General features: G+C 32.6%; 1 protein-coding gene across 1 annotated transcript; it reads right to left on the reverse strand.

Moving 5' to 3' along the window:
- Positions 1-371: 371 nt before the first annotated feature.
- On the reverse strand, positions 372-1,439 carry LOC103847637. The gene is made up of 2 exons (XM_009124723.3): positions 1,212-1,439; positions 372-1,074 (listed from the first exon to the last, which is right to left on the reverse strand). The coding sequence occupies exons 1-2, from the start codon at positions 1,308-1,310 to the stop codon at positions 472-474; spliced, it is 702 nt and encodes a 233-aa protein (XP_009122971.2). The 5' UTR covers positions 1,311-1,439; the 3' UTR covers positions 372-471.
- Positions 1,440-9,743: the final 8,304 nt, after the last annotated feature.

Genomic DNA, 9,743 nt, shown 5'->3' on the forward strand with positions numbered 1-9,743 from the left:
CTGGACAAATCTCTCTTTTTCATAGATACGGTAACGAAGAGTGGTCATACTTACTAAAGAACAAAGATCGCTATACCTTTAGATGAGGTATGGCTAACATTGATATCAGGACAATCTTAAACGGCCTCTATGGATCAAGTTCTGCTTGCCTATTTATAGTATAACTTCCCTTTCTTGTATTGAGGTTGTATAGCTTCTCTGAGTTTTCTTTATCAAAAGCAAAAGCGGTACACATGGTTTACTCGTTTTAATGTAGTTTTCTGTTGAAATGTTAACGTCAGAAGCTTCAGATCTAGACAACTAGAACCTAAACTTTGCTTGTTCGTAGATCTTTAAAAGGATATTTTGGTTTATTGTGGTTTAGTCTGGAAAGTGGAACCATAACTCTTATTAATGTAGAAAATTAAGCAGCAGAAGCAGAAAGTATTACATGAATAAGATAATTAAAAAAAGAGAGTGCCGCTTAAGTAACTAAGCATCGCTGACTGCAACAGCCTCTTTAACTTCAGTGGTTGCATTGTTCTTCTCCATTGCAGGCTTCTCAACCTCAGGAACCACAAATGCTGAAACTGGAAAAGTCCTGGACAGACCAGTCGGCGTCCTGAAATTGATCTTACCTGAACTTGTTGGCTGCTCCAAGACAAGCTCACTGAGAGTGACCCAAATAAGAAGCTCTTTGGCCTTGACACCGGTCAGCTTCTTGATCTTTCCGACTTCCACCACGGCAGTGACCTCAGTGCCGTAAGAGACAAGTTTCCCAATAGTTTCGAACTTGTGAGTGATGCTCTTCTTCTGCTTCAGCCACACAACACCTGTTTCCCTGTCGTATCCAACCTCTTCTATGTCCTTCAATGGCAATAACCCATTCGGCATATTGGCCTCCTTGAGGAACACCTTAGTCTTCTCGCGGCATAACTCATCTCCTGTGTATTTCTCTGCCCTAGCTCTCACTTCATCTGTAACCAAACCCATCTTCCTGTTTTTCTTTGTTAGATATCTGTCTTTTGGGGTTTGTAGTGGTGTTGTTCGCCTTTTCCATTTATAGGTGGTGTCGTTTGAACTTACCCTTGTATCCTGCATTCAGTTACGGAAAATGCCACTGTGAGATTTATCACATGTTTCTACAAACGCTTTTAGAGTCAAAGATTAAAAGACATTGGGATGTGAAAAGTTAAACAGAATTTGAGTAATGAAAGTAGTTGATCAATTGCCTTAACTTCTGTCGGTAGATTTAGCTTTAATCTGCAAAATCTGAAACGACATATTACTTCAAAATAGCTATTCATCTTTGTAAAAGCATCCCATACCATATAACAAAATTTTATATAATTGGTGGATATAAGTTGTTAGGTGAAATTAAAATTTTTGGGTAATCGGGATTGAAATTGGAAACGAAAAGTAAATAAAAAATGTGATGCATTGTATAGGTCTTTATGGTTACAGTTGGGAATATTTATGGCGAAAATTAAATTGCCCTGGTGCGGAAACGAACGTCACGATAAGTAACCAATAATGTACTCCCCTGTTTCATAATAAATGTCATTTTAACATATTTTTTCTTATACAAAAAGTGTCACTTTACAATTTCAATGCAAATTATACTTGCTTTAGTTGAAAATTAATTGCAAACTGCATTGATTTTATAAATAATTTTATTTATCTCAAATACTATTGATCAGACAGGTGTAACTAATAACTAGGGCTGGGCAAATAAACCGAACCCAAAAATCCAAACCGAATCCGATCCGAAAAAAATGAATCCGAACCGATCCGAACCCGACGTAAATACCGAATGGATCTTGTTTTGTGGTATTTCGGGTTATGGGTATTATCCGAACTGAATCCGAATCTAAATGAATATCCGATAGAACCCGAAACATTCAAAACGTCGAAAAGATCTTGTACCAAACATAATCTCAATTCCTAATATTTATCCAAAATACTCTAAGAAATATTGAACATCTAAAATATTTATCTATTACATGAAGGTTGTTGGTTCTATTACATGAAGGTTGATGGTTGAAAATGGCCGTTAAATCTTGAAATATTTAGATTTAGATTTTGTTTTCGTTAAACAATGTTTCTCATTTCATGAGAAATTGATTTTCATTTTATGCTTTTATTTGTTTTGTTTTCTTTCTATCAGTAAATATGTTTATTTTTCGTTTGATTTTGAATGATCACGGTTGATGTTACTTATTTTTGAATCAATTTTACTTAAGTTTTGGTTACAAAATAGGTACAAATCAGGTATTTTAAAACGGAAGAAGCGATTTTACGCATGTTTTGGTTATAAAATAGGTAAAAATCAGGTACTTTTAAACCGAAAAACCGATTGGGACTCGAACCCGAAAATATATTGGGTTGTACCGGTTCTTTGAAGATTTACTAACCCCGACCCGAACCCGATAGAACCCGAACCGATCCCGAACCAAAATTTCATATAATCCGAATGGGGGTGATTTTGATAAACCCGAAAAACCGAAACCCGATTGGATAAAACCGAAACCCAATTGGAACCTCGAATGCCCAGACCTATTAATAACAACATATATATATTTCATCAACTTTCTTAATCTGTGTGAAAAATATCATAGTGACACTTATTCAGAAACAGATGGAGTATAAATCTGATTTTTGCATTAGTAGGTAGGACGTTTAGTCACATACTCTGGTTACAACTCGCATATGAGAAAAAAATCAATAACAAACGAAAATGTACATCAATCAGGTTCTGAATGGAAACACGGATTAAGCGTTTGCGGATCTAGCATATCAAACAGACCGAATGGAACAAGAGCGGATCAAGCGGTTCAAGAATGGATCAAACGGATCTAGCGGTTCAAAAAATGGATCAAACGGATCTAGCGGTCCAAAACATATATTTGAAAGGTGAAAGTGGATAAAAAGTGACCCAAAGTAATGTACAAATTTAAATTAATCTATATAAAAATTTATGACACTATTTATTTCATGATTGAAAAGAGTTATTTTCAAAAATACTTTATAAATGAAGAATATAAAATTTTATTTAAAAAAATAGAAAATTATTTTGAACATTACATATTAATATGTTTTGAGTTTTCAAATTAAATATGTATCTGATTTTGGACGATCTTAAAATAATTATATTTGATAAAAAAAACATTGTATATAAATTTAAAATTATTTCTCAAAAAATTAAATTGTTATTTACTTTTCTAAATAAATTTAATTTTTTATAAAATATTTATTTTGAATTCATTAAATAACACAAATGATTAAATAAATATATTGTCATATCTCATTGAAAATGATATATTGTTTAAAAATATATATATATATATATATATATATATGTATACTTGTTTTGAGCTTTAAAATAAATATGCATATATATATATATATATATATATATATATATATATATATATATATATATATCTAATTTTGGATGTCTTAAAAATGATTGTGGCTTTTATTGTAGTATATTTTTAGTTTTAGTATTAACTAATAAATCAATTTTTAAATATTTAAAAAGTAAAAGAAAATAACACATTAAGAAAAAAATGTCAAATGATAAGATAGATATAACCAAAATGATATGAAAATCAAATGGAATAATCAGTCCACAAAATATAAAAATGAGATAACTATAGGAAATTTATATGATTACGATTATTAATAGTTTAATGCAATATTTTTTAGAATTTACAAAAAAAAAAACAAATTAATGATGTCTTTTATCCACTTTGCACACTCCAGTTTTGTAGTGGAAGAGGAGAACCACTTGTGCATCAAAATTTATTTGTTATTTTTGACCGCCTGTATGTCCTCTACTTTTACTGTTTCGTACGTTTGATTTTCTAAAGTATTTGTGAATGGAAGCTTTACGTGGATGAACCACTTGAGTGGGAGATCTGTCTTTTTGTCCGCCTCCCAATCAAGCTCTCAGTTAGGCCCTTCTCAAAGTTTTAGGAGGCCCAGTGCAAAAACAATACAAAATAAGCCTGTTCTCGGTATTTCCTATGCAAAAAGATAACCTAGAGGCTACAAAATAAATAGAATAACTGTTAAATTATTTTATTTTTTGTCAACAAATTTATTTAGCTAAATCCAGATTCTTCTGCCAAATATTCATGCATATGCATTTATTATTAGTTAATTATTAAATACTATATTATGAAATAAGTTAGGTTCATGCTCTTAGAAATCGGTAAAATAAACACATACAATAGAATCTCTATAAATTAATAATATTGGAACTTTGAAATTTTATTAATTTATAGAAATATTAATTTACAAAAGTTTTCTTATTTTAATTTTTTATCTAAAATATTTAGATTTTAATTTTAATGTATAGACATTAACTGTTATTTTTTTAAATTTGAAATTATATTAATTTTATTATATTATTTGGTTTATATAATATATATTGCATAGAACTTAAATGTGGTTTTAGATATAATATTACTAAATCTCATCAAAATAATATTAAGTGTTAAGAAAATCTAAAGATAATTTCATTGTGAATATTAAACAAACAATATAATAATATGTTCTTATTTATAAAATATGTATACATATTAATTATTAATTTATAATTTTATTGGGATCATATAATTACATAGAATTTTACAGATTATTATCTTATCATTTTATCGATTTGTGTCAAATTTTGAACCGGCTCAAGTTGGAACCGGCGAAATTTATTAATTTATAAAAGTTATTATTTTATCAAATATTAATTTATAGAGGTTTTACTGTATATGTTTGTAGTTCAAATTTCTGACTATAGATCTAAAAATGAACAACTTTCCTTTAATCTAAAATCTACGACCATACCCATTAATAATAAAATTTTTATTCAATTATTAATAGAAGTATCATAAACTAAAATTAGCCTCATGCTCAATGAAATAATCATACCAAAACTAAATACATTGTTGGTCAAGTTTTTAGGTACTTTTGGAGTTTTGAAGTATTTACAACTTTATGCCACTAGTTTTATTTAAACATATGCTTTTAATTATATAAATAAAAGAGTTTTTTGCAAATTTGACTCAAAAATGAAAGTCAAACGCAAAACTAACATCTCCTTCTTTTTTATTTTATTTTTGATCTATTCACCCCATATATTCATATTATTACGAAAATGCCATTGAGTTTTTTTTTTCGAAAATGGTTTTTTTACTCTCTCAACCTCATCATTTTCAAGTATTTACAAGATTGACATTGCCATCAATACCCCAACCACAATGAACAACCTATTTGATGCTCTTAATACATCTAAAATCGATTTACACTCTTTCTTTCTCACTATGAACTAAAAACAACATCTCTTTTATTTTGTCTCCATATTCATCCAAAAAACTCAAGCTTTTGATTCAAAATTTTTTATGGTTCATAGAGCCATTCAAGCATACTATTCTTGGTGGGTTACTTTCGTTTGAGGTTCTGGGTGGCTGGAGAAGACTTTGTGTGCTAAGGAAGTCATCTGACTAGTTTAAGGTATGAAATTAAAAAAATTTCCAGATCTGTTCGCGTAGAAGACTTACCCGTAAGTAGTCTGGCTGTAGAAGACTTACGGGTAAGTCTTCTGGTCAAATGGACGACTTACTTGTAAGTCGTCATCTTTGTTTGTTAAAAAAATCTAGAGAATACCCTCGACGACTTACTAGTAAGTCGTCTAGTAAGTCGTCTAGGATAAACGGGTTAGTTTTGCATTTGACCGAATTGTGTCAGATATTTGATTTTTCCTGGACGACTTACCAGTAAGTCTTCTCCGCGAAAAAAAAAATTTCAATATTTTATTAAAGCTAGACGACTTATATGTAAGTCGTCTCAGGTTACTTTTGCAATTGGAAAATAAAACTTAACTATTTAACATTTTTCAAACGACTTACGCAGAAGTCGTCAAGTAAGACGACTTACTTGAAAGTCGTCCGATTTACTCGAAAGTCGTCCAGGATAAGCAAAATCGTCCAGATTTATTTCCTAGATTCTGGTCAAACCTTGCTTATCTTGGACGACTTCCTAGTAAGTCGTCTACGTGGACGACTTTCAAGTAAGTCGTCTGGGTAAAGTTAAATATTTATGTTTATTTTTCGAATTGAAAACTAACCTGAGAAGAGTTACAAATAAGTCGTTAATAAAATATTTAAAATTTTGTTTACACAGAGCCGACTTACTGGTAAGTCGTCCAGAAAAAGTCAAATATCTGACACAATTCGGTCAAATGCAAAACCAACCCGTTTTATCCCAGACGATTTACTGGTAGTAAGTCGTCTAGAGTTTTTTTTTAACAAACAAAGCTGGACGACGTACTTATAAGTCGTCCTATTTAAAATTCAATTGCAATAATGACCTATGTGGACGACTTACTGGTATGTCGTCTGCGTCAATGTTTAGTAAACTTTCATTTTCTCTATGTTTACTAATGTGTTTTATTTTGAATTTTATGCAGATGATGCGTCAGTTACGTGCAGTGCATGGAGAAAGGTTGTTGAAATATTGTTGTTGAGATTTTGTGGTTGATAATGTCAAAGGAGCATGAATGTTTTTTTTGAGTGAAGGTTTGACACATGCTGAACTTTTTGCAATGGCTCAAGAAGATTATTACCTGGACATGAACACAAAATCTGTGCAGATAACCTACTCATTACCAGGAGAAATGATGCTGGCTCCAGACACTCCTCCTATTCATGTTACAAGTGATAGACAAGTTCGAAACTTGCTCGAGATAACCAAAACGCATGGAGTACGGCTTTGTGTATCAAGTCGTAGCAAGGTGGAAACGGTTTCAGAGTTCAGGGAAGAAGATGATGAAGCTGATGAAGCTGATGACTGTTTTGAAGATGATGATGATGATTTGGTTGAAGATGAAAATCATGATGGGGAGGAGGACGATGGAGAGGAGGATGATGGGGAGGAGGATGCTGATATCTCTATTGTTGCTGAAGCGGACGAGAATGGTGAGGATTACAATGTTTATTGAAAGGTTGAAGATGAAGATGAGGATGATGATGATATGTGTTTTGAATATTTCAATAAGATTGAAGGAGGAAATCGAATGATAATAGTATCTATGTCAACCAGATTTTGTTAGCAAGGATGCACTGCTTTCAGAACTGCGGTTGATAGCAGTGAGGCTTAGGTTCTCCTTCAGAATATACAAGTCAACGAAAACTCTCCTTGTGACAACATGTGTGGTAAGTGGTTGTGAATGGAAGATCAGAGCGAGTGTGAAACATGGGACAAACACGCTTTGGATAACAAAGTATGTGGAAAGACATACATGCTCAGTGGGAGACCGAATCGCTCAGCGGAGACACTGTACTCCGAATTATGTTGGTAGGCTTTTCATTGATCGTGTTGGAATCATTGATGGGTTGAATCTGCAGCATATCACTGATGCAATGAAGAACATGTTTGGCATGAAGCTTGATTACACCACTTCATACATAGCACTTTTATATGCACAAACATTGGTGAGAGGATCAGCAGAAGATGGGTATTCACGTCTGCCATCATATCTCGAGCAAATCTCCTTAGCAAATCCCGATTCTATCACGGCTATAGAACTTGATTTTATCAATAGATTATATTTATCTGTTAAACTTTTGTGTTAAGAATTTGCAGGTTAGGATGTTTGAAGCTGATCAAAGATGGCGTTTTAGTCAGTTTGAAGTCCGGGAGTTTTGTGACAACCTTGTGGAGGGTATGGTGAAAGCTCTCAAGGACGTCAGTAAAATCCAAAAGAAGAGCACAACCACACGTGCACCTGTAGCTAAGCCATCCTTATTCATCAATGAAAGATCCAAAGGTAAATCTGAAAACAACCTTGAAGATCTAAAAGATTTTTCAGATTCTTTACCAATATTTGATGAGTATGATGAAGAGCTGATAGAAAATTTTAGGCCTGGGCATTCGGAGTCCCAATTGGGTTTCGGTTTTATCCAATCGGGTTTCGGTTTTTCGGGTTTATCAAAATCAGCCCCACTCGGATTATATGGAATTTCGGTTCGGGACCGGTTCGGGTTCTATCGGGTTTGGGTCGGGGTTAGTAAATCTTCAAAGAACCGGTACAACCCAATATATTTTCGGGTTCGAGTCCCAATCGGTTTTTCGGTTTAAAAGTACCTGATATTTACCTATTTTATAACCAAAACATGCGTAAAATTGGTTCTTCAGTTTTTAAATACTTGATTTGTATCTATTTTGTAACCAAAACTTAAGTAAAACTGATTCAAAAATAAGGAACATCAACCGTGATCATTCAAAATCAAACGAAAAATAAACATATTTACTGATAAAAAGAAAACAAAATAAATAAAAGCATAAAACGAAAATCAATTTCTCATGAAATGAGAAACATTGTTTAACGAAAACAAAATCTAAATCTAAATACTTCAATATTTAACGGCCATCTTTAACCATCAACTTTCATGTAATAGAACCAACAACCTTCATGTAATAGATAAGTATTTTAGATGTTCAATATTTCTTAGAGTATTTTGGATAAATATTTGGAATTGAGATCATGTTTGGTACAAGATCTTTTCGAGGTTTTGAATGTTTCGGGTTCTATCGGATATCCATTTAGATTCGGGTTCGGTTCGGATAATACCCATAACCCCAAATACCACAAAAAACAAGATCCATTCGGTATTTACGTCGGGTTCGGATCAGTTCGGATTCATTTTTTTCGGATCGGATTCGGTTTGGATTTTTGGGTTCGGTTTATTTGCCCAGCCCTAGAAAATTTGATGACTTGTGAAGATAATTGTGAACTTCCTTTTTCAGAATCTGATCTTGTGTTTGATGATGAAGAAACTAATGGACTAACCTGTTTTGAATCAGAGCATCCAAGTAGTTTAATTTTGTCTTCACATGATTTTGAGGAAGAGCCATTGGACTACCCACATCAAGGACAACGCCTTGACACTAGGAGACCCTTGGACGATGGCCTACGTCCAATCTTTGATGATGAAGACGAACTTGGTCATACCTTTGATGAGAAAGCACCAAGCATGACACCCATCAACATGGAGAATCATCATTGCTTTGATCCAGGCACAATTCCTACTTCTTTTCCCACAGGTTCACAAGATCACTGTAAGGAACTTGATTTGATTAATGTATTGCCTGAAATGTTTGTTAAGGTCAGTTCTCAAGATGTGAAACAATTTGGTTTTGACAAAGTGAAAGAATTTTGTGTTTCAAGCTCAGTTTTCAAAAACATGCTTAATTCTTTTAAAGTGTTTGAACCTGATGAACTTTTTGATCAAAAACATTTTCAAAATGGGAATGACATCCATTCTGATCTGGTTTTGAGTTTTGATCAGTTTTTGAAACATAGCAAAGGTTTTGATCATCTTGAAAAGTCATTAGAGCTTGATTTGCAACAATCTGTTTTATGTACTAGAAAATCGTTTGACTCATTTGTCTTCAAAGAAAATAGCTTTAATCTAAGTTCTTATACACATGCACTGATCACTGGTCAATTGTTTGTATCCACTTGTGCCTTGGACGAATTCATGGTTAAGACCTTGCTGGGACAGAAATCTCCTATATAGAGTTGAAACTGATTTTTTGTGATTCTATTTTGAAGTATGATATCTTGTGTGTTGAAACTGATAGACTTTGGCTTGTGTTGAAATCATTGCTTAAGAATTGTGTCACTTTGAGCTTTGATGATATTTTGATTTACAACACATTCTTTAAAAACATATTGAGCCTTTGATAAGTGATTCTCAATCTGA

Source organism: Brassica rapa, chromosome A01 (assembly GCF_000309985.2).
Source record: "Brassica rapa cultivar Chiifu-401-42 chromosome A01, CAAS_Brap_v3.01, whole genome shotgun sequence".
Classification (NCBI taxonomy): Eukaryota; Viridiplantae; Streptophyta; class Magnoliopsida; order Brassicales; family Brassicaceae; genus Brassica; species Brassica rapa.

Coding starts and splice junctions, on each gene's coding strand:
- LOC103847637 (XM_009124723.3), bottom strand. CDS start 1,310: ATGGTATGGGATGCTTTTACAAAGATGAATAGCTATTTTGAAGTAATA. Junction 1,075..1,211: donor ATCTACCGACAGAAGTTAAG/GCAATTGATCAA, acceptor AACTGAATGCAG/GATACAAGGGTAAGTTCAAA.